Source organism: Leptosomus discolor, chromosome 18, assembly GCF_034619465.1.
Source record: "Leptosomus discolor isolate bLepDis1 chromosome 18, bLepDis1.hap2, whole genome shotgun sequence".
Lineage (NCBI taxonomy): Eukaryota > Metazoa > Chordata > Aves > Leptosomiformes > Leptosomidae > Leptosomus > Leptosomus discolor.
Genome location: NC_141408.1, coordinates 9,389,354 through 9,412,865, shown reverse-complemented (window position 1 = coordinate 9,412,865; position 23,512 = coordinate 9,389,354). Strand labels below are relative to the sequence as shown.

Genomic DNA, 23,512 nt, shown 5'->3' with positions numbered 1-23,512 from the left:
ACTCTTTCATCAGCTTTTTGGAAAGAAGAGAGAGTCTGTCTGTGGCAGAGTCAAAGTCTGGCTGAAATGAAAACTAATTCATATTCCCTGGTTAGAGCTTTGGCACTCCAGACCTTGGGTCTCTCCCAAATTGCTGTTTTGACCATAGGGTCCCAGCTCTCTTGGGCAATCCAGGGTCTTGCTTGTTTAATTTGAACTGACTGTTTATTGTAGAGGACTGCCTGGTGTTGATAAACTGGGCTCCCCATGAGAAATTTTGCTTTAATGCAGATGTGCTAGGAAAATTTACCTTGGAGCTGGATAGATTTGTGTATTGGATTGCAGTCTTAGTTGCTGTGATGCTGAGTGGTTCTTAAATTGATTTTAGTACTGAGTAGCTTCAGAATAGATGGAAATAGAAATGGATTAGGGGAAGCTTCCCGTCCTGCTATTGCGAATGAAAATGGAGAGACAAGCATTTTGCATTTACATGTATATACATCCATCTGTGTGTGTATATATATACACAAATTTGTGCATTTAAATACAGTGAAGTGTGTCCCTCGATGTCTCTGGTTATTGGAATCAGAAGTGTGTGCATGTGGCGATTAGTTTTTTGTACCTCACAATCTTATTTCTGATGTTCCATTTTCAGTTGTTTTCAAATGCTGATTTGGTCACAAAAAACCACTCGTATCATGGACCTCGTGGCCAGTTCAGACAGACTATGTCAGGAGATACCTCCCCAAGTTACCATGGTTCACCACACCTGCACCAAGGGCAGAGCCCAGCAGTGAGCTGCAGCGTTGCCATCCTTCCTGCTGGACGTGTGACAGAAAGGGAGGCAACTCGTGAGCAATCTCAGTTCATCGGCTGCAGATTATCAGGAATTGCAGTTTACAAGGTTTGGGGAAAGCGGGTGCCTAGCCAAGCCCTGGGGGTGGCTTTAGCCACTACCAGGTGTTTTCTTTCCTGAGCAGTGCAATGATCTCGGCCCTCCTCAGGTATTTGCTGTTTCCAAAGAAGGACAAGTACAGGCACTTGGTACTATTCCTCTCTTTGGCTTTCTCTGTCTCTAATTCTGTGGTTGGTTTTGTTTCTGTCATGTTTGGCTAACCATAAACCCCACAAATCTAATGTGTGTTTACACACAGCAGTGGATTGAACAAAGATTTTTTCATTCAGGCCTTCGGAAGGCAAAACAGTTCCTGTCCCCTTTGGTTTAACCGATATTGCCTGATGGAAAACTGAAGTTAAGCAAACTGTGGCCTTTGCTGAAGTTTCCTTGTAAAATTCCTGTTTGGTAAGCGAGTGCTGCTGTTAATATCTCTTCAAGGCTGTTACAGGAATCATCTTCGTGATGGGAAGGGCATCCTATCCTGCAGGCTGTACAAGCCTGGGTCTGTCCTAGCTCTAAATTTGGCTGCCAAACAGTCAGAAATTAGAGGCGCTAAGCGTGCTGGCCTGCCTGCTTAGGGCAGAAGTAAGAGGTACCACGTATTCTTTGAGGGATATAGGGCCCTTGTGTGACTTTCAACAGTACGAGAGAGAGGTGCAGGGATCTCACACTGTCGTCCACCTCAATTAGCAGCTGCAGCCATTCTTCTGGCTTGAATTTCTTTCTCTCTCCTCCCTGGCTGGTTGTAGAGTTCCTTGGAGCTGCGTACAGCGAGTGAGTCACTCCAAATCTGCTTGCAAGGGCCAGGGCTTGAGGAAATGAGACTTCTCAGGTGAGAGCTCCTATTCTTGCCTGAACCAAAGAGCCACCTGCATCAGGTTTTTTTTGTCGTAACAGCTCTGTACTATTTGGAAAGAAATGTGCTTTGCTGGGTCTGAGTGGCTTTATTGTCAGCCCCTTTGTGTAAATCCTCCTTTTTGTAGTGTTTTTAATTGCATCTTCTTTGACAATAAATTACTGCAAGAGAAGCCCGACTGTGTGTTGCAGTTGCTGGCTGAAGGTGGTTTGAGATTTGGCTCTACCCTTTCCCAGGTCACACAGCAAGTCTCCGGGGCTACTCTGGATCACTCAGTCCAGGTTTTGTCAGAGCCGTTACAAAGTCCTTGTCCTTCGCATGTCCCTCTGTGGAAGGGTCCTTCTGAGGAATTAACTACATGGAAAGCAGAATATGCTGGGCTGGGAGAGAGAATCCCTTTGAAGAGCTTCCTGAAAGCAAGTGGCTCCCGAGGACACAGCAGTGCACAGCAGTGACTGAGGTGGTGGCTTTAGGAGGAAGATGCTTTTTCAAAAGTTACTTTTTTATTCACTTATTTATTTTTGTTTCAGGGCTTGCTGGCTTTTCTTAGGGGAGGGAAATGTGTTGGCCGCCTTTTCCCCTGCTCTAGACGGATCTTGCACTGAGTGACACGTGGTGTGGACAACTGTCAGTGAAAGGACTGTGATATACCAGCGGTTGTGGTCTTCCTGCCTGTCCTCCCTCCCAGACCTTCTCCATTTCACACTGAAGTCCTACTTGTTCTGAAGCACCTGGAGATCTCTACAGTCTGATCATACTTGGTAAGTCTAGGCACAGAAAAGCTGTCGGTAGTTTTTTGGTTACTTTCCTAAGGGAAGGAGTGTTAATTGTAGAAGCCTGTGCTGAGAATAAGGAGTTGCAAGGAGAGTTTTCTCTTCTCAAGGCTAGACAAGTTCATCTCCTTCAGCCAATCTTGTTATTCTCCCTCTTTCTTTCCTTTTTTTTTTCTAGTTTCTTCTCTGAATTAAGTATCTCTCATTACTTGGATGCCTTTTGTTGTCCCTTATGGCTCTCAAGGAGGTCAGCTCTTGCAGTGCGTGATGCTATTTTCCTTTTTAGATGTTTTTTCTTAAATGCATTAGAGGGTTCTGTGACTTGTAATTTCCTATGAGTGCCATCCGACCATTTAATTCTTTGCTATTGCTATAGTAGATGCCAAACACATTTGCAGTAATTGGATGGCACTTAAGGGATTAGTCAAGACTGCCAAGACTCTTATCATCCAAACCACAGCTGGGCTTTTGTGCTGTTTCCATGGAAGCCTTGCTGTGTCTGCTGCTAAATTTATTTCCAATCTGCATTTTGAATAAAATCCTCTGTGCAAAAGCCTTGTCAACATTTGTGGCCTTGCTGTGTGGCCCTGACTTGTGTGCACTCTAGCAGTGGCACACTTGTGCCATCTCCCTGAATGACAGAAGATTTGCAAGTGACTCGCTCAAAGTCATAAACATCTGACCCCAGCCAGGCTAACGTGTTGACAGGCTGTTTGGGGTCCAGGTGTCATGGGCAGAGAAGCTGCTGCAGACATCCTAAAGGCCTCTGAACTGTAAGGGTCATTCATGATCTTTAGGCATCATGTGAAGGTGGCAGAGTGTCTGCAGACCCACAGCTTTTTGGGGCAGGGAGGGTCTCTCTGCTCTTGAGTAGGAAATACAGACTAGTATGGATTGTGTCCTAAACTCTTTTCCATTCAGGTCTGTTCTCCCAACACTGCTCATTGGGAGGGACTCGTTATTCTACCTTTGTCTTGCTCTGTTGGGGAGAGGCGACTCTCCATGCTGCTGGTAGCGCAGGAAAGCAAGAACAGATGTTTGTTCTCTACCCATTGACTGGTGCTGATCACCCGTCCCCATCAGCTGCCTTAGCTCTGAGTCCTGCCTTGGCTCCATCACTCCAGATTTGGATATTAGCTTCTGGTAGGTGAGCTTCGCCTGACAGATTTTGGCTATTTTTGTGGTGATCTGACCAAGGAGTAGGCGGTGTGAAGGTGGGAGGTGACTGACAAGAGCTGATGTATCCCAGATAGCTTTTTAATTGTATCTTTGAAGGGGAGGACAGGAAGGATTTTGTGATACTATTTTAATCAAGGGTGACACCAGCTGCTTATGTCTTTCTCGTATGCCAGGAAGATTCAAAAGCCTTGGGTTATAATTCCCTCAGCGCGTTCTGAAGCTGATGTGTTCATGTGGTGAACTGTGGGAGCACGGTGGCCTGGTGGTTGGCAGGAGAAAGTGAAGTGGAAGTCTGCTGCTCAGGAAAGCTTCTCAGGAGAAGGGCATGGGTAGTTCTTCATTATTAAGTGCAGGGTGCTGAGGTAAGAATGCCAGATAGGAGCCATGAAGTGCTTTGCTGGGCTTGGGAGCCTGTTGGGACAGCTTTATTTGGCGGCTAATTGGTTTGTAGCTCAAAAGAGAAATTTCCTGTCTCTTAATATAACAGGATGGATGAGCTTGAATGGAGCTGTGCTGCTGCGAGAGGTTGCTTCGACTCTGTGCTGGCTTGGCTGAGCCAGCTCCGGTGCATCTGTGCGGCACAGCTGGGACACACCAGCCTCTTGCCAGTGGTAACACATAACTGGCTCAGAGCACCAGCAGCCTCCAGAGCCAAAGCAAGGTGAGGTGCCAAGCTGAGGGTGTTGCTCATGAAACCTTTCCTCTCAGGGTCAAGTCTGAGCAGCAAGTATGTTTTGCTGCAGCTGGAAAGAGTTGTCGCTTGGTAATTCCAGGGAGGAAAGGGCGGAGGCCTCAGTCCAGACTTTCTGTTTGCGGGACAAAGGTGAAGGAAGGAGATGAAGGTGTCTCCTCAGCACTTGGAGCAAGGTAAACTCTGATAGAGCTATCAAGCCAGGACCAGTGTCATGTCTGTCCAGGTTGGGAATGCTAGATGTTGGCAAAGAAGTAAAGAACTGATCTGTCGGGTATATTCAAGAGCAGGGTTTCACCTTTAAGTCAGCGGTTAATGTGAATACACATTTTATTAAAACCATTCAGCTTTCAAGCTTTGTTTTCACATTCTCCTCTTATTCCCCGATGATGCTTTTATTGGCTGACTTTAGAAGGTGAACACATTGCAGTACAGCGCTGCGTTATGCTGCTGTTCCAGCTATCATTGTGCCCCATCTCTTAGCAATGTTTTATGTGCATTTTTATTCAATTTCTGTTATCTGATTCAGTGCCAGCTCTCTCACAGGACAGGGCATGATGGATCAGTTTCATTAGATGTGCAGTATTTGTCTTTCCTTTCTGGTCTTCTTCCTCAAGGACTTTCACTTCTTGGGCTGGGGGAGAGGAGTGGATAAGCACTCTGGCTAATGATAACAAGACCTTTGCACACTGTGTAGGAGAGTCACGACTTGGGGGAGCAACCTGGAACGCATTCAAAGGCTGAAAATTGCTCTCCTGGAAATAGTGAGCTGAATCAAAGCGAGCATGTATTGTGGAGCTTCAGCACGCTTCCATTTCTCATTCCTGCAGACAGGTTTGGATGCTCCTGTGGATAATGACAGAATGACTTTCCACAGATTCCCTTTCTAAGCAAAAAAAATCTGAATGTTTCTCTAATAGCTCCTGGAAGAAAGATTTCCTTTCCCATCGTGGCTGGGTGTGCAGCAGTGCTAGTTAGGAGGAGAAATTCTGAGGGTGATTTTTGTCAATTTTTCATTGGCAAGTGGCAACCTGCTTCTTACTTACTCTGCGAAGTCACAACGAGGATTAAAAGAGGAGCTGAACGGAGCGTTTTTCACTGCAGGCTGCTCACGCGTTTCTTTGCTCTTGCATCCAAACCCATCATCTTCAGAAAGCAGCTTATGCTTGATGTTACAGATTTCCATGTGTTTCCGTGTGCACGAGCTGTGGTTTAAAAGCAACTTCCTCTTTCAGCTTCCTCGGGTTTTTTTTTTTTTTAGATGTTGACCTGCAAGTACGATAAAATGCGAAAAAACCACTAATGGAGAGACCTGACCTCTGCTTTCGCCGCTGTTCATTTCCTTGCTAAAATAGTTTATCTGCTATTTACATCCTCTGCTCCTTGTCTCCTTTCTATTTCAGTAGCTGGTCTGCTGGCTGTCTCTAAAGGATGATGCATCTGCATCCCGGGCATTTGCTGCAGGAGCATTTCCAGTGCTTCAGAAATATCTCAGCATCTTATGAGTCAGCCGTCATGCGTTTGGGAGCCGATGTTTCCTGTTCACTTGATAGACTCGATAGCTCGGTAAAGGGCAGAGTGGGCATCACCGAGAGAATTAATGCCTGAGGGTGAGCGTTTGTAACTGGAAGCGAACAAAACAAGTGCCTAAAACGGGCACCTCCAGCCGTCACTCGTGAGTCACGTCTGTACTGGCCAGGGCTGGCTGCCATTGCCTGGAAAACACGTGGTCTCTTTTGGGTGCAATTTAAAGATTTTATTGGGTCAGTCTTGAAGTGTTTCTATGCTACAATACCGTAGAGAGGCAGATGTGACCTGGCTGTGTTTCAGATGCCACCGTGTCAGGGCAGGGGTCTAAAATTTAATTTCCACAGTCCCTTTATGTGGCGTTTACAGGCTCATGACTGGGCTGAGTTCAGCTCTCGGGCAGCTTAACACCGAAGAGCTGCTGACAGGTGGAGGGAAATGTAGATGAGGAGCAGCCTGGGCAGTCAGGGATGTGTATCCTCTGACTACGTGTGAGCAAGGAGAAGGCAATTACTGTGAACAGTAGGAGGAATTAAGTATAGGTGTAATACATCAGGCATAAAAAGAGAGCGAGAGAAAGGGAGAGTTTCAGTAGCAGAGGAGAAATCCTCCCTGTGAGAATTTCCAGACTGAGCAAATAGCCCTCATGGGAAAGGAGCAGAACTGTTTTTTTCCATGGGAAATTCAAAATGTTGGACTCAAGAAGGGAGATATCTTGCAGAAGAGATCCAGCCTCAGTCCCTTGAGAAGGACGAAGAGAGACTACTTTTTTTTTGTCTTTAGCTGATGATGATTAGATTTGGTTAGGTTATTTACTCCCCCGCCGGGGGGTGAAACTGCTTATGTTTGAATAACCCACAGATACTTTGAGAAACACACCAGTAATCTTGATTTCCAGGCAAGAAAAAAGCTAAGCTTGTGAAAATTAGAAGGTGATAAGACCAATATCTGCAAAAGCAGGCCAACAACACTGTTGTTAGCATGAATCCAGCCTGTGCCGGGCAGTATTCAGAATATTCTGAGGATCATATGATACAAATTGATGCTTTTTATTCGAAAACAACTGTAGCAACTGCGCTGCTTCTTGGTGGCTCTAAAAACCAAGAAAAGTATCACTTTTACATCCTTTTTTTTTTTTTTAGTGATCAAACCTTGTTGTCATCTTCAGGTCACACCTATAACAAGAACAAATCTCACTCTTAAGGAACATTTTTTCTAACCTGTGTAAATCCTTTCTCACATTAATTGACCTGGAAAATAATTGCTAAAACTCATAGCAGACCTATGCCTGTGCCACTAAGTAAAACCAGGCCAGGAGGCAACACACTCTTTAACTGCCAGCAAGTTTCCTGCTCTGATTTTAGGCTTTGCAGTCACCCAGGCAGACAAGGAAGATGGGGCTGGAAAGGGGAGGGTCTCTGGACACCACCAAGGGCTGACTTGTTTCCACTGATACTCTGTTTGTCCATGAACTTGGGTGTTCTCAGTGCAGCCGGAGCAATGGTGGAGGTGGTCCTGAGACATGGGATACGCTCGCTGGCTAGTCCTGTCCCCGGAGCAGTACCAGCAGGGCCAGGGCAAGCACATGGTGTTCTTGTTGGACCAAACCCACGATCAGAAACGATGCTCAGCTGTCACCCAGCAGCTCATGCTTGCAAGGTGTCTCATCTAGGAGCAGACTGGGCAGGTGGTGGCTCCTTTAGGATGCTCCTGTCTCCATACAGCTCTGGCTCCTGGCGCTGGCTCAGTCCCCCTGTGCAAGCCCCTAATCGCTTGGCTCTGGGGTCCAGGCAGTAGCGAGGGAAGATGAGCTGAACCTACCTTTCTTCTTACTCATTTCTGGCTTCATGGACCACTGTGGACTCCTTCCTCCCTGCAGGAGTGTGTTGTCTTGGAGGGTTTTGTCTCCTTTGGTTATTATATGTTTTAAGGGCTTTTTTCTATTTGTGCTTCAGGCTTTCACACAGAGTCTTTAAGACTGGAACTGGGGACAGTCTGGTCTGTTGGCATCTGGTAAGGAGATGTGGGTACAATGGCCAAATACTGTTTGAGGAAAGGGAAACTGTGAGTAACAGGTGCTTGAGTGAGAAAGAGGGCTCCAGGAGGGGCTTGGGGAGCAGCCAACATGTTTTGTGAGACAGAGAGGCTGCCCATGTGGGGTGTGCAGACAGGGAAAGGGAGGGGTCATGAGCAGTGGGCGAGCTGAGCGAGATCAGTGTTTTGTTTGTGCTGAGGCTGAAAGGTGCAAAGGTTTGTGCTGAGGCTGCAAAATTTGGGAGCAGGGCTGGGGCTACCCCCGAGCCAGGGGGGCTGGGGTGGCCTCTCCCACATCTTGGGCCCAGGAGGTGGAGCGGACGGGGAGTGCACAGGAGCGGGGGGCTCGCTCCCTCGGCACCCTGCCCGTCACCCCAGGAGCCCCTTGTGAGAGACCCACGTGCAGAAGCAATCGCCCGCCGTGGGGCTGGACCTGGGGAGCGCAGCAGCCGCCGGGTTGAAAGGAGGCCACGGGCAGATTTCTGTTCTAGTTTTGCAGCTGCTGGAGGAAGGTTTCTTTTGCTTTGCAGAAGGAAACTCTAGGGGTGGCTGTGGGACGAGGGACAAAATGAGGTATTTTGAGGATAGTGTTTTGTTCGTTGTTATTACACTGTGATTCCCTTGTGATTTGGAGCAACCTTGTCACATATTCATTAAAAACAGATGCATCTGTTTAAATTTGATAGGGAATTTAAGGAGGAGGAAGAATAAAATTTTCATAAAACCCCGAGGTCTTGAGAATGATTCTGCCTGGGAAGAGAATTGCATAGGGCAGAGGTGTGCATGCTGGAGCAGATCACCTCGCTGTGCTGCCTGCTGCCTCCAGAGCCTGACCCACTCTCTTGACCTGTGTTCAAGCAGGTATCACAGTTGCGCACTGTGTGATCTCAAGAGCCTCCTCAGTCCTGACAGAGCCCCATGAACGCCATAAACCCTGTGCTTTATGCCTGATACAACACCTCACGTCTCCAGTTGGACTCTAATAGACTCAGCCCATGGGCAGTCCACACCTCCATCAGTTCACAGGTACAGGATTCCCCCCGGAAAAGGCACACCGGTTTGGATCCCAGCTTGCTGCTGGATCTCCTCTTGGTGAGGTATGTTAGCTCTTTTAGCCAGGCTGTTGGAAGGTTGTGGCTTACTTCATTTTCCACCTCAGAGCTCATTTTGTTCCTTCCCTAGCCAGGAGACAGTGTCCACCCTGCTTGGTTTAAGTAGTGGTCATTTCGTGTCCTTGCAAATACGAATGCCTCTGTTAGACTGGGAGTCATCCCTTGCAGTACTGGTTAATAAACAACTCTATCTCAGTGAGGGTCAAACTATTCCTCTCCCTTTGGTGTTTCTTCAGACACTATGTTCTGTATCCCCATGTTCCTAGCTCAGCACTCGCTGTGTGTTTTAGTGACACACGATGGTGACTGATCCCTTAACCACATGCAGAATTTATTTGTTTCTTAAGCTGGGTTTTTGATGGGAAGCGGTAGTAGCCAGGCAGGTATTTTGGATGACTGGTAAGGACCCAAGTTCTCATTGCTCATGCAATGCTTAAGAAATTAAAAATTTAACCAGATACTTTGCCATCACGTAAAGGCTGAAGAACGGCTTTAACACTTCGCAGTGAGAGCCTACAGCTCTGTCACTCGGGATGCTGTAACGTGGCTTCACGCTATAACGTGTTTCATTATAAACATTTTGTGGCTGTGGGGGAGAGAAAGAAGCTTGGGGGCAAAACTGAGGCAGGGGTTTCCCCAGAGGATGAATTAGCTGGAAAGCAGCTAAGGAAGGATCTCATGTTAGTGCAGCTGCCGGCTTCTGACCTGAGAGCTGCTGCTGGCGAGCAGCTGACGGGAGGGAGGAGATCAGCCTCTCGCTCTGAAGGGGTTGGTGTGTCAGGTTTCCATGCAGAGCACGTGTGGATAATGCGAGCTGCAAACGCTGCTGCCTGCTGCAGCCCCTGGCACAGAGCGAGCCGGGAGCATGGGGCAGGTGGCTTGGAAGGGTTTATTTCTGTCACTTTTTGATTATAAAACAGAGAAATACGTCATTGCGAAGAACAAGAAGGTGGGGATTCTCTATCGAGTGGTGCAGCTCTCCATCCTGGCTTACCTGGTGGGGTAAGGATCACCCTGCATTTCACTTACTGCTGCGGTTGCATTTGCTTGCTGTGTTGTGATGAAGATTAATGTAGGCTACTCTGCATACAGCGACAGCTTGCTGTGCCTTATGATTTTAATGCAGATAGTTATGCTTGTTCATACAGCTGGATTTTGTAATGTCTAATAGATCAGATCTGGGTTTTCACCTGCTAGGGATCGCTAGATTCAGCTCTACCTGCCAGGTTAACGTTGGGTTAAAAATAGATCAAATGGCACTATGGCTTTGCACTGCATTATTTACGCCTTTATTTCTGTGTTCGGTGGGAGTGGTGCCAAACCCCCAACACCTGACTCACTAGAAACAATAGCATTTATGGCCACGGTTGCTGAGCCTTGGGATAAACCTGGGTTGTCTGTGTGACACGCTCAAGTCTAAACGGGAGGGAACCAAGCGCAAAGTGGCAGATTTCTTTGCTGGAGTGGGCTGCAGCAGGATTGTGGAGGTTGAGGCAGTGTGAAAGTCGGCTGCCTTGCATTTATTTCAGAGCAGGGCGAGTTGGCATGGAGATAGCTAGAGCACCTCTCAGAAAAGGCTCGGTTCTGCAAGAAACTGGTCGCACAGACATGTAATGAGCACAGCAATACTGCTTGCAGCTTGCAGGCTCGGACCTGGAATTATCCAGCCTACGTGATGCCTGTGCCATTGCTTCCTGAGTTTCTGAGGCTTTGCAGACTGTGATTCGTAAGTCTTTCCCCTCACTGTCTGTGCCTCTGAGTCCCGTCATCTTTCTCACACCTCGTGTTTTCACCGATTAAATATAGCGGAGTCATTTTTACGTGCTGGGTTTATTTATAGAAAGGTGTGCGGTTCCAGAGCCTGGTTTAGTTAGCAGGGCAGAGATGAAGTCTCAGCAGTCTGGCATGTATTAGCTGCTAAAGGAGGACTCCTGTAGGTAACGTTGCCGAGGACACATCCTCTGTCCAAGGGAGGTATAGCATGACCAGTGGCCATGACTGTTCAGAGACCATCTGGGCCGTACTGGCTGTTTTCTTCCCTAGGCAGCTGTTGCCTTCTGCAGACCTTTGGCACCGTCACTGATGGTGCCTGCGGTAACTCCTTTGTGGCTGGGGGCTCACAGCTTGTCGCAGAGGTGGTTGGCTTTAGTCTGACTGCTTGGTTACGTACCCGTACCTGTTCAGAGGCTGGCTCGGGACTTGTGATCATCAAACCCCTCTGGATCGTTGTAGCTGCCGTTTCTTCCCCGATTTGCTGCAGAAAATGTAAGGGTCTGCTTTTGAGCCCTCCTGGGAGAGAAAAAACACTGTTCTTGGGAAAACAGGAAAGTAGGAAACTTCACAGGGGTGGGGAATGTTATTACTCAGGTTTGTCACAAGCAGCAGGTGAAGGGCAGTGCATGTCAGTGCTGCTCAGCCCCAGAGATGGCTGCCTTGGCTTTCTGCATGCAGTAGTGCACTCCAGGTCGGTGCTCTGCAAAGGGGAGCTGTGTCAGCAAGTGGAGCCTGCGTCTCTCCCCCCAAACCTGCCTCGGCACCATTAGCTGCTTCAAGCGTCTGCGTGATTCATTGTCTTGGCAGGTGATTTTGGCAGTATTGTGGAGAAGCTGTAGGGATTTCTTTTAACCCAGAGAGGTTTTCACCCAGTGATATGGAGCTCTTGCTTCTTCCAGTGGGAGGAAGTAAGTGAAGCCCTTCCCTGGACCGCTTAGTGAGGAAGCAGCTCTTCCAGCTGTGCTAGCAAGAAGCCTGAAGCCCAGCACAGACACCAGGGTGCAGTCAGGTTGTATCCAGCTGAGAACATTCCCTACAGATTTCTGTTAGTGATATGCAGCTCACCTGCTGGAATTGCAGCTGCCCAGCCATGATCTGTTGCTGGACTGGTCGCCTAATGGCAGGCTGCTAAAATGGGAGCGAGTCATGTATTTGCAAAACCAACCACACTCTTCACTGCAACTTGCAAAAGTCTTATATTGTTTTTTGTCTTGAGGAACGCAGAGCCCTCCCCCTCTTTCCATTGAGGTTGCTGAGCGTAGCACAGAACAGAGAGGCAGGAGGTTTGGGTTTTTTTACCCCGTGATCAGTTATTACACCTTTCCCTGCATGTGGGGTCTTGGTCCTGACTTTTCCTCCAGTGCTCTAGAGAAGCACAGCTTGTGTCAAAGAGTTCCTTCTAAACATGTGGTATTGGCTGCAGAGGGTTTGGTGTCATTGGCATGTTTTGATTTGCCCTTGGTGTAAATCTTCTCTGGCTGACTCGTTCCCTGACCCCACTTGCTAATGCTGCTGCCTGCTGTGTCTTCACAGGTGGGTGTTTGTGGTCAAGAAGGGCTATCAGGACACCGACACATCCCTCCAGAGCTCTGTCATCACCAAGCTGAAGGGGGTAGCCTTCACCAACACCTCGGAGCTGGGGGAGAGGCTGTGGGATGTTGCAGACTACGTCATCCCTCCGCAGGTGGGCATCACCTCGCTGCTGCCATCTTGGCCGTTCAGCTAGAAAGACATCAGCCAGCCTGGCTGCTGGTGGGAAGGCTGCAGTGGTGTATCCAGGTCTTTCCTGTGCATAAGCAGGAGGTGGGCTACGAGAAAGCGGTGCTGTGCCTTCTCTTGGGTCTTTCCAGCAAATATCAAAGCAGCCTTGTCTTTCTTGCAAGGCTCCATCATACCTGGCAAGCAGAACTTTGCAGGCAGAAGTCCTGTGGACTTCAGTGGGACTGCTCAGCTGAGCAAAGTGTCTGCGTGCTTCTGTTCCTGGGCTAGAGCAGGCATGCACGGTGCAGCCCAGAGCGGGTGGGAGATGGAAAGAAAATGTGGCGCAATTTGAGCGATGAGGGTTTCTTGAAATGTGCCTGGCTAAACCTGCCTTGCTGCTTCCTTGACTTGGACAAGGTGAGACGCATGGCTGATGCTTAAGGGGAAAAGGTGGCAGCAGATGTGGCCTGGCACGAGGCTGGAAATTGCCCAGCTGGGCTTGCCAGGGGCTGTTTGTGCTTTCCCTGCTGGCGTCCACCAAGTGCATGGAAAGGCGTGAGGGGAAACCCAGGATCCTGTGCTGACAGGGGATAGAAAGGTGTGAATTGAACAATCGCTTGTCTGTACACCAGAATAAAGCTTCGCCTTCCTCCTGCTGCAGCCCACGTTTACTCAGACCTGTGGAGCTGTGCTCTGCATCTCCACCGGTTTCAGTGCAAAGCCTCAGTCTCAGGGCAACGTGGGCCGCGCAGCAGGAAGGCCAGGCAGCGTGCTGGCGGTGCCCTTGGCCAAGCTGTGTGGGAGCCCTGGGACACTTAGCAGGTGGCTGGTGGGCACACCCAGGAATGACACGGTGACGCTGACCGGTGTTTTAACTTGGCAGATGTTTCTCCTGGGACTCAATGGTCTTGTTACTGCGCGTTGGCTTATTGGGAGGCGGAGCAGTGTGGCGTGCTGAGTAAGGAGAGCCAGCTCTGCCCTGGGCTGGTGTGCTCTGCAACGCAGATGTCTGGGCTACGGCATCATGAAGCCAAACAGGACTGTGCAATCGGGCTGCAGTATTGAATCCAGCATTACTGCAGTCTGCCCCGGCGTACATCAGCCTGCAGCAACCACGGTGACGTGAGACGCTGGGCTCACAGCGAAACTCAGCAACTTCTGTGGGCTGTGGGGGCAAATGTAGACATCTCAGGAGCTTTCCTGCTCCACGTGCTGATTACTGTTTGTCTGCTGAATGTCTCAGGTCAGCCATGAGATGTGTCCTGCGTGGGTTTTTAGGAGAATCTGAATGCCTGCTACCAGTGCATTAAGTGACTTGCATCTGTGACCTGCTGCATAATCTCTCATTTCACTTTGGAGGGAGAGTTCCTGCGCTGTCCTGCTGGGTCTGGGTGGGCTGGTTTGTACTGGAGAGATCCAGGTAGTGAAGCAGGAGGCAGTGAGGGCTGGGAGAAACCCCATCTTCTCCACAGAGCAGGGGCAGCTCTCCTGGGCCCACCAGTGCGGCTGCTGACCAGTGTGTCCCTCCTGCTGAGGACAGACGTACCTGTGTCCCAAAGCACTGGTGGGATGTGGGGTAAACCCACCCCATGCAAATCACAGCAGGGGAAGGAGAGTGAGCCAGGCGAGGGCAAGAGCACCGAGCCCTGCTCTCTTGGGTGGAAACCTGAGAGCTCTGGTTTTTATGTGTAACAGGCAGGGCTGTGCGTTGGAAGGGCTTTTCTGAGAGACTCCAGAACAAATGGCAGGCACTCAGCTTACTGAAATTCATCACTGAGGGCTGAGAATGCCCTTGGACGTGGTGAACCAGTGGCACTTAGGGGTTAAGCTTAATGTAGAGCAGGGATTCACCTGGGGAATCCTTCCCGTGTTGCTTCCTGGGGCTTGTTCTCTGACAAGTTTGCAGAAATGTCTTGTTCCCTGTTGTGATTCAGAGCAGCCTGGGGGGGTGTGCAGCCTGGGGGGGTGTCGGGGTCTAGAGCTGGCTCCTGATCAGGTATTTTATCACCAGATGCTCGCTCCCACAAGCAACCGGTGTTACACACGACAGGGCTTGACATGCTGCCGGTTCCTGCCGTGGGTGAGGGTTGTTTGTCCGAGATGCTGGGGCTGCCCGGCCTCACGGCAGGACTGTGGGCTGGCTCTAGCAGTTACGTGTGCCCCCTTGGCACGACAAGGGTCAGGCTCCCCGGTGCCGGGGGCTGTCAGGAGACAACCCGTGTTTCTGTGCTGACCCTCCTCCCTTGCCCACGTACGCACGGTGTGGTGCAGAAGTGGTAGAAGCATGTGGTTTATTTCGGCTTTCGTTTCACTTCCGAGTGGTGAACCAGCCTCCATCCGCAGAGCGTGGTAAGCGGCTTTCTCTCCCCTCTTGCTGACTGTACAACTGTCTTTAGGCTTGTTTTTCCTGTGGTTTCCTTTGCTGGTTGGTTGGTAAGGGGAAACTATTAAGGGGAAAAGTTAATTATTTTAACTTTTTGCTGAATGTGCGGAAGGGACCAAATAGAAGCTGTAAATGTGCGAAGAAAGGAAAGCTCCGGAACAGGAGCCAGCCATGCGTGTCGTGGCTTTGCCTAAATACAGAGGAAACACTACACTGCCACAAAGGAGGATGTTCGGGATGAAAATGCGGTCAAGTCTCTCCTTGCATGTCTCAGGCGGTCATCCCAATGGCTCGATAAAGGGTATTCTCTCTATTACAGCCCTTCTAGGAGTGCTCTGCTTTGGTTTATCACATGTTCGCAGCGTGGCCATAGATCTGCTCCCGCGCTGTGCCCTGCTGCCTCGCTCCGTGAGCTCGAACAGCGCAGCTGGGGCAGCCAGCCTGGCCCTGGCCGAGCACCAACACCCACAGCTCTGCACTGGGACGGGGCCTTTGAGCCCTGATCAGGCACCATGTCCCTATGGGAAAGGAGGACAAGCGCTCGCCGAGCAGCCAGCGAGGCAAGGCTCGGCCCTCCTGCTCACCAAGTGAACGCAGTCTCTGCAGCAGAACCCCTGAAGCCATAGAGACCCACCGACCTCATCCAGACAAAGGGCACTGTTGTATCTCAGGCTGAAAAGCAGCAGGAGGGAGGGAGGTGTTACCGTTCTGCAGAGAACTGCACCCTCTTTGTAACAGGTACTTTAAGAGTAAAACTCGTTTTTTAACTCTTTCTGCCTTACTTTGTTTATTCTAGGGTGAAAACGTCTTCTTTGTCATGACAAATCTGATTGTGACCCCAAACCAGAGGCAAGCCACGTGTCCTGAGGTAGGAAGAACTGAGCCCCTTGGCCCCCAGACCCCTACAAAACTGGGGGTAAGAACTGACAGAGGACACCTGGGGAGCAACGAACGCAGGAAGGATGAAAGGCGAACGGTTCTTCTCTGTAGTGCCACATCTCAGTTGGGAAGATCGGGCTGGTTACTGCAAACCTGGGAGGTTCAGCTGTCTGGATTTCCAGAGGCCCAGATGCTGTAGAGTCTTGCTGACTTTAGTTGAAGGTGTTGGACATCTGCCCAGCTGGAGATGAGACCAGGGCAGTGATTGCTCAGGGTCAGAAAAGGCCATGGGAAAACAACTTGGAGGTGACACAGTCTAGTTGCAGGCAGAGGAGACTTTCTAAGAGCCTGATCCTGGGAAGGGCTGAACATTCAGGCTTTTGTTACCTTCAGGACATGGGAGGGTGCTTTGTACCTTCCAAAATGAGCCCGACAGGCCAGAGGCATGAGGTCTTTCTGTGTCATGTTGCAATGCTCTCTGTGGAGACGCGGCTCAGAATGGGCTGGAGCCTGGGGGAGGAGGACACTGGCTGTCCAGGGCGTGTTGTCTCCGTGTAGCAGAGATTAATTGTCCGTATCACGAGCAGAGGGGGAGCCCAGGCCAAGAGCACAGCGTGCTTGTTCAGGACACAGCTGTCCTCTAGTGGCTGTGTTAACCTGTTGTGCAGCCGAGAGGAGGGTCATTTTGAGCTCAGAGAGCTTGTAGACTAAATCAAAGGTCAGGTTGTCACTTAGGGTGAAGTACTGGGGCCTCCTGCTTGGTTTTGGTGAGTGGTAGGTGTTGTCTGGGTTTTTCCACAGCCTCTCCCTCTCCAGATTGAGCACAGCCCAAAAGCAGGACGTCATAGCTGAACTGTGGTGTTGCTGGTGGTGTGATACAGTCAAGCTATTGGTACATGACCTGCAGTTAGCACTTCAGTTTTCAGTGTTCAGCATCCTATAGAGGATCCACCCCTTATCGGCAGCACTTTGTTACCCCTCTGAGCCTCGTGTCTTGTCACAGGTCTCACTTCTGTCCTCTTCCACTTTGCAGAGCGTCACCATTCCCGATGCCCTGTGTGACAAGGATGGGGACTGCCCGGCAGGGGAAGCGGTGGTGGCTGGCAATGGTAAGGGAAGGGTCCCTCCTGTACTGTTTCTGGTAGAGGCAGGTTCCTTCAGAGGCATCAGCCTGGTTACAACCCCAGAGATCTCTCATTACAGAGAGTGTCAAGGACTTTCTTTTCTTTACCATCTTTTATTCAGATTGCTGCCTTGCTTACAGCTCTGTGGTGGCCGGGCCAAAGCACCCCAGGCTGCTCAGAGAAGCAACAAGGGAGTGGTTGTTCCAGCTGAGAGGCCCTTTCACAGCAGGGAGGAGGGCTTAGGGTGGCACTGAAAAGCATCTGACGTTTTTGTGTGCCCTGTGGGCAAGCAGAGGAGGTGGCTGCTCTGTGTGACCTTTTCTGTGATGTCTGTGCTGCAGGGGTTAAGACTGGCCGTTGTTTGAAAGACAGGGACAGTATCAGAGGGACTTGTGAGATACTGGCCTGGTGCCCAGTGGAGAAAAGATCCAAGCCCAAGTACGTGGCCATCTTATGCTGTTTCCAAGCTTGAGTTGCTTGGCTTGTGTGTCATTCAGGGCAGTTTTTGGGTTCCTTCTGCTTGGACGCTTGCTTGAATGTTGCCTGTTCCAGCGCAGGAGGGAGCTCTGCATGGCCCCCTGGCACCACTGGCCCTCCGCTCCCCCCTGCTTGGCTCACTGGCTGTCCCGGTGCTGTTTCCAGCCCTCAGTGCTTCCCCTCAGCATGCACACTCCTCACCAACTCCTCGCTGGCAGTGTGGGGAAAGTGGCGTGGCTGGCCTAGCACCACGGGGTGAAACCTAGCTGTTTCTGAAATGGCAAGTCATGTTCTAGCACGTGGGCAGGGTACGAACATAAAGCAGACAACAAACCCTTCTCTTCCAGGAAACCACTTCTTGCCAGTGCAGAAAACTTCACTGTTTACATCAAGAACTCAATCCGCTTCCCCAAGTTTAAGTTCTCCAAGTAAGTGCAGGTGCTCGGAGATTCCTCTGTCCTCTCCATCACAGAACCAATAACCTCAGTTTGCTCCACTGTCCTTCTGCCTGAGGGCTGGGGTGGGGAGCTGGATATTCCCTCTTCTAAGGTGCAGGGCAGGCCTTTGGCTTCAGGCTGTGTGGGAACAAGGAGATAATGAGGGCTTGGAGCTTCAGAGAGCAGCTGGGATGAGGTTGTCCTTCCCCAGGTGAGGTCTGGGATGGCTCCTGCAGCATGGGATGCACCAGGGCTCCTAAGGCAGATGGATCTTTGCACCAGCCAGTGCGTAGGCAGGTTCCTGAGCTGCTTCTGCTCCAGATATTCCTCCTCCTCCATAAAAATGAAGGTGCCTGGACAAGGCTGGGAAAATGCAGATTTAACATATTTGTTTGCATTTGTTGCTACAGCTCTGGCTCCAATATGAATGAAAGAAGTGTGGAGGGGAGCGCGTTCTTGCTATTCTGCCGGGCTCAGCTAGACATTTCTAGCATCTTTACTTTTTTTCTTTGAGAAAAGTAAGTGGCCCTGGAGTACCCTGGCAACCTGCTCCATGTGAGTCCTTCCTTGAGCTCACATTCAGCTGGCCTAGTCCCCGTCTGGCCTGGAGGTCACTTCTGTGTGGGCAGACTGCTTTCCCTGGGCCAGCAGCAGAGAGGCTCGCAGGGTGACAAGGCTGGTGGCCAGGTGCCATTTCTGTTGCACACAAGAGCTGTTGGAGAAGTCTCTTGTCCCTGCAGTCTTGGTGGCATAGGCTGTGCAGGTGAGCAAAGAGGGAGACAAGGAGGATTTCCATCTTCCCTGCCTGCAGGATGAATGTGCTGGCAACTGACAACGAGTCCTACCTGAAGAGCTGCCGCTACAGCACGGAGCATCCCTACTGCCCCATCTTCCTCCTGGGCAACATCGTCCGGTGGGCTGGGAGCGACTTCCAGGAGATGGCCTTGGAGGTAGGAGTGTCCCTCGGGCTCGTGTGGCTTCCCACCTGGCTGTACCCTCGCTAGGTGGCCAAGAGGAGAGCCACTGGCGACTGCCCAGGGAACTGCCTCCTGTCTGGGGTGCAGCGGAGAGATGCTGGTTCTTAAAATCCTGCTGGTCCCATTTATCCTGTCCCCAGGGAATGGGAGGCAGGGCGACGTAGGTCCTCTGGAAGAGATGGGCAGGTCAGTTATCTGTTATTCAGGGCTGCCCAAACCGCTGCTCTGCCAGCGGGGTGTCTGTGTTTAATTTCAACACTGCTACACCTTCGGTTTAAACCCAGAACTCTGGAAGGGCAGTGGGGCTCCTCTGCTCAGAGAACACCCCGGGAGGCTTCCCCTGCGGGAAACGGACACGTTTCTGCGTGGAATCCTGGGGCTGCAGCACCAAACAGGCTGCGCCCCAGTCTGTGAAACCCAGGGGGGAAGATGGAGCCAGTCTGAGGCATCCTGGGAAGCACAGGGTGAGAAGAGTGCGGGCTTTGTGCTGGCTTCTGCACTCCTGAACCTGATCCCTGCATAAAAGAGCATTTTCCTCACTGAAATACGTTACGGACAGTTAAATTAATGAAAGCAGTGTCCTGGGATGAGAAACCTCCTCCTAGGATAGCAGCATGTCTGTAGATGTGTAGTGTGATTAATATCATAAGCACGAACTTAGCCCCCCCCCCCCCCCCCCCCCCCAGAAGTGTGTGTGTGCAGCTGTTCGTGTCCCTGGGGAAAACTTGCCCGAGGACCTGACAAATTTGAAGACGCATTAATTGAACTAAGCTTAAAAAACTCACACTGTCTCTCTCTTTCGTTAAGGGTGGTGTGATAGGAATTCAGATTGAATGGAACTGTGATCTTGATAAAGCCCCTTCTGAATGTAATCCTCACTATTCTTTTAGCCGGCTGGACAACAAGTTTGCAGAAAAGTCCATCTCTGCTGGGTACAACTTCAGGTAAGTGAAGAGGAGAATATGATGTGGTACTCGGTTGGGCTGAGCTGGTTTGACTCGCAGGTGCTGGAGGCTGGCAGTGAAATATTACTGAGGGGAGGGAGTCAGTCATGCTCGTGGCAAGCTAAAGCCGTCTTTGATAGGGGAACAGATCTGTTTGAAGAGAGGGGTGAATTCAGATGGGTTCTTGGAGGGGTGGGAGCAGATGATGGAGTTAAAATCAGCCTTGTTGTATTCCAGGTTTGCCAAATATTACCGGGATGCCGAGGGGGTCGACTACCGGACACTCATTAAAGCGTATGGAATCCGCTTTGATGTGATGGTGAATGGCAAGGTGAGGTCTCAGGCCAGGATATTTCGGAGCCTGGAGAGAAAAAAAAAGGGGGGGGGGGGCATTTCTCAGTGGGAAGGCAGCTCTCGGAAGAGAGCAGCCTCTCTGGCTTGTCCTAGGAAAGGGCTTTTGCCATTCGGCTGCACGGAGCTAAGCCTACATAAGAAAGGAGATGACCTGGAGGGCAGCTGAGCCTGCATCTCTGCTGCCTAAAAACAGGCTCGTGTAAAGTCCGACGGAAGTAAATAGGCCCCAGGGACTTGTTTTCCATGCGTATGTGCTGCAGAAAAAAGAAGCCTAATCCAGGGACAACACGAGCTCAGAAATGCAGCCGTGGACAGGTGGATCCGAGGCGCACACAGGCCTTTAGCCTCCAAGGCTGTTCACTGCAGACCCATAGTCGTGCCTGCTTGCTGCTAACCAAACACACCCGCGGCCTCCCCTGTCTACTGCCACACCCTGAAGTTTGTTCCTTTGCCAAATGCTTCATGGCCTTTTTTCTTTTAGGCAGGGAAATTTAACATCATTCCCACCATCATCAATATCGGTTCGGGGCTTGCTCTCATGGGAGCGGTGAGTGAATGTGTTTCCTTAAAGTAACGTATTGGGATCCAGCTCCCTCATGGCGCTGTTCGAGGATAAAACGGGACGGCTGGTTCCTATCGGCTCCAGTAGAGCTTTTGCTACTTGGACCGTTCAGGTGCCTGTCTGTGTCCTGTCTTGCAGGCATTTGTTAATGTACCTGCGAGTCCGAATGGCCCTGGGGTTACATGGAGCAGGAAGGAAAATGCAGCTCCTGCAAGTTATTCTTCTTTAATGAATGTGCCTCGCTAATTAGATCAGAAGTTCCTCTTCTACTCTAAAGATAAAACACAAGTTCTTTCTCTTTGCAGGGAGCTTTCTTTTGTGACCTGGTGCTGCTCTATCTGATTAAAAAGAGTAACTTTTATCGAGGCAAAAAGTATGAGGAAGTAAAGTAAGTGGGCTTGGCTTTTGCATTTAATAGTGGCTTTATTGTTATGACTAATAGAAGGGGATACGGGAACACAGTCAACATTAATGGCAAACAAAGGCCAATTCCAGGAAATCATATTCCTCCAAACGAGTTTAGCTGAGTTATTCCCTCCCTCAGTCATTCATTGCTGCAGTTAGCTGGGGAGCGAAGGAAGCTGCTGTGTCATGGTTGGGCTATAAATGGCCTCGCACTGCCAGCCCGTAATGACTGAGGAGGGAACTGGGGCAGCTCCAAGAGCTCCAGAGCCTCATGGAATTGAGAACTGGGGCTTGAGCTGTACAGAGGGTGACGGCCGTTGTGGTACCGTGTGACAGGCCTGGCTGGGAACCTCTTGCCCATATTGCCTCCTGAAACAGCAGTAACCTGCTTGCCTTGTCCGTCACCTTTGCTTGCTTCCCCAGGTCCAGTTCCAGGAAATCCTTATCCAGCCCTACGCTGAATGGGAACCAGAGCCCTGAGCAGCTCGGGGGGCTCTAGGCACAGCGGTGGGCCTGCCAGCGGGACTCGTGCTCCAGGAAAACCACACAGGTGTGAAATCGCACCGGGACTGGGAGGTGGAGATACCCCAGATCAGGTCTTTATTACCAGGATTCCCAGAGGAACAGAAGTCCTTTAAAGAATGCCCTTCCCTGAGATGCTCTCTGGTATCCTGAGCTTGCAACAGTGTGTCGTCACTACGGATTTATAAAAGGATTTTATAAAAGGAAAAAGGAGGCACCAAACGAGTGTTTCTATATCTATCGATAGATCTATCTGTACCTACGTCAGCAGCCAGCGTTGTCCCGCGGCTGTGCTTTGCTCCCATGTGTGGAAGAGCCGTGATGTGAAACACCGCCGGCACCCGGAGGAGAGCTGAGGCTGAGGGTCAACCCTGTCGCCTGCTCCGCTGGCTGGTGGCCGCCGCTTCCAGCTGTCGCTTGTGCTCCCTGCAGGAAGAGGCGTAAAGCAGCCGGACCCTCTGGCCGGGAAGCGCAACGACGTGCAGCGTCTCAGCAGCTCCCGGAGCCCGAGGGAAAGGGCCGGGTTACCCTGCAACGCCCGCGCTGACGGGGCCAGTGTCAGAGCGGGGGGCAATGGCTCTTACTGCTCTGTGCGTAACCGGTAGGGCTAGAGCCGGCGCTCCCCCAGCAAAAGCCTTTGCAGCAGCTGCCACGAGGTGCTCTGCTCGTCTCAGGAACAGCAGAAGGTCCTGCAGCAGCTCTGAGTGGAGAATTGGCTCAGCCAGGGCTGGCTCCCACCTGCCCCCCCCCCCCCCCCGTCTCCACCTGCCCTTGGCCCAGAGAACCGCCGGTTCAGAGCCCAGCACAGGTAACGGCAGGCAGAGGCGCATCTCGAAGCAAGGCAGGGACAGACGGGTTTGTGGTTGATGGCGGGGGGGGAAAGGGGGTTGGGGCACTGGAAAGCGACGTGGCGCTGGGAGTATCGGCACAGGGATGGTCTTAGGTTCTCCCTCCTTTGTCCAGCACCTGGTTTCATTTGCTCGGGATTGTCCTTCCCGCGTCACTTACCGAATGTTCATGGTGGGGAGAGACACGGACGGGGGCTTAATGCTGCTGCCGGTTCCCATGGCACCCTGAACTGCACTGCAGGGACTGAAAAGGGGAGCTCTATCGGGCAAGACAGGCTTTGCCAGGTTCTTCCAAATACCCCAACAGGAGGGAAATTTAGAAGACAGATGGCCGCTACTTCAACACTCTGGTAACTTCCAAGAAATCCGAGCGGTTCCTTGTTTCCCAACAGAGAACTAAGTCTCATTGCAGCCCGTTTTGTGAATTTATGCTCATGTGGGGACGTAACTGATCTCAGAAAAGTGCTTACAGAACAGAGTATCGTGGTTTAAAGTTTGCACTTGCTTGAGCTGACAGCAACCGACTCACCAGCTCCTGAAGACAGTATAAATATGTGTAATATAAAGGTGAATAAATATTCCTTCCTCATTTAAAGCTTCCACACCACAGCTTGGCACCACCTGATCAGTGTTCTGTAAGCGCTGCCACGGCACCACTGATCAGGAGTCGCCCTGACAGAGACTGTGTCTCTGTGCACCCTTTGAAGGCCAAGATCTAAAGGACTCCTGCTGCAGCGTCCTCAGGTACTGCTGGGACAGCTGCACCGAGGGTGGCGTTAGAGCTGCTGTGAGCGAGTGCGAGGCACCAAGGGAAAAGGGAAGCTGCGCCCACCTCCGCTTTCATCCTTCGGGTGGTTACTCCGAGGTACGGGTTGATTTTAAATTAAAACTCACCTTTGATGGCAGTGGCAAATGCCGAATCCAGTCCCCGAGAGCAAACCCCACCCGGTCTAGTCCTTCTTCTTCTGGTCAGATGCAAGTAATTATTGAGTCAAACATTTAGCTAGAAAATAGATTACACAGTGGGCTGAAAATAATTTAGGATAAGCTGTGTAGCTGATGCTGTAAGCACAGCCA

At 50.7% G+C, this 23,512-nt stretch overlaps 1 protein-coding gene across 2 annotated transcripts; it reads left to right on the top strand.

Moving 5' to 3' along the window:
- Positions 1-9,908: 9,908 nt before the first annotated feature.
- Positions 9,909-21,590, top strand: P2RX5 (purinergic receptor P2X 5). Of its 2 annotated transcripts, none has more exons than XM_009946260.2 (12): positions 9,909-10,051; positions 12,356-12,506; positions 15,703-15,774; positions 16,819-16,894; positions 17,251-17,347; positions 17,734-17,814; positions 18,635-18,773; positions 19,608-19,744; positions 19,982-20,075; positions 20,580-20,645; positions 20,966-21,048; positions 21,489-21,590. In XM_009946260.2, the coding sequence occupies exons 1-12, from the start codon at positions 9,915-9,917 to the stop codon at positions 21,562-21,564; spliced, it is 1,209 nt and encodes a 402-aa protein (XP_009944562.1). In that variant the 5' UTR covers positions 9,909-9,914; the 3' UTR covers positions 21,565-21,590. The 2 variants fall into 2 exon arrangements, with proteins under 2 accessions (XP_009944562.1, XP_086331576.1); XM_086475450.1 differs by having other exon boundaries at positions 9,915-10,051; positions 15,703-15,822.
- The last annotated feature ends 1,922 nt before the right edge of the window (positions 21,591-23,512 follow it).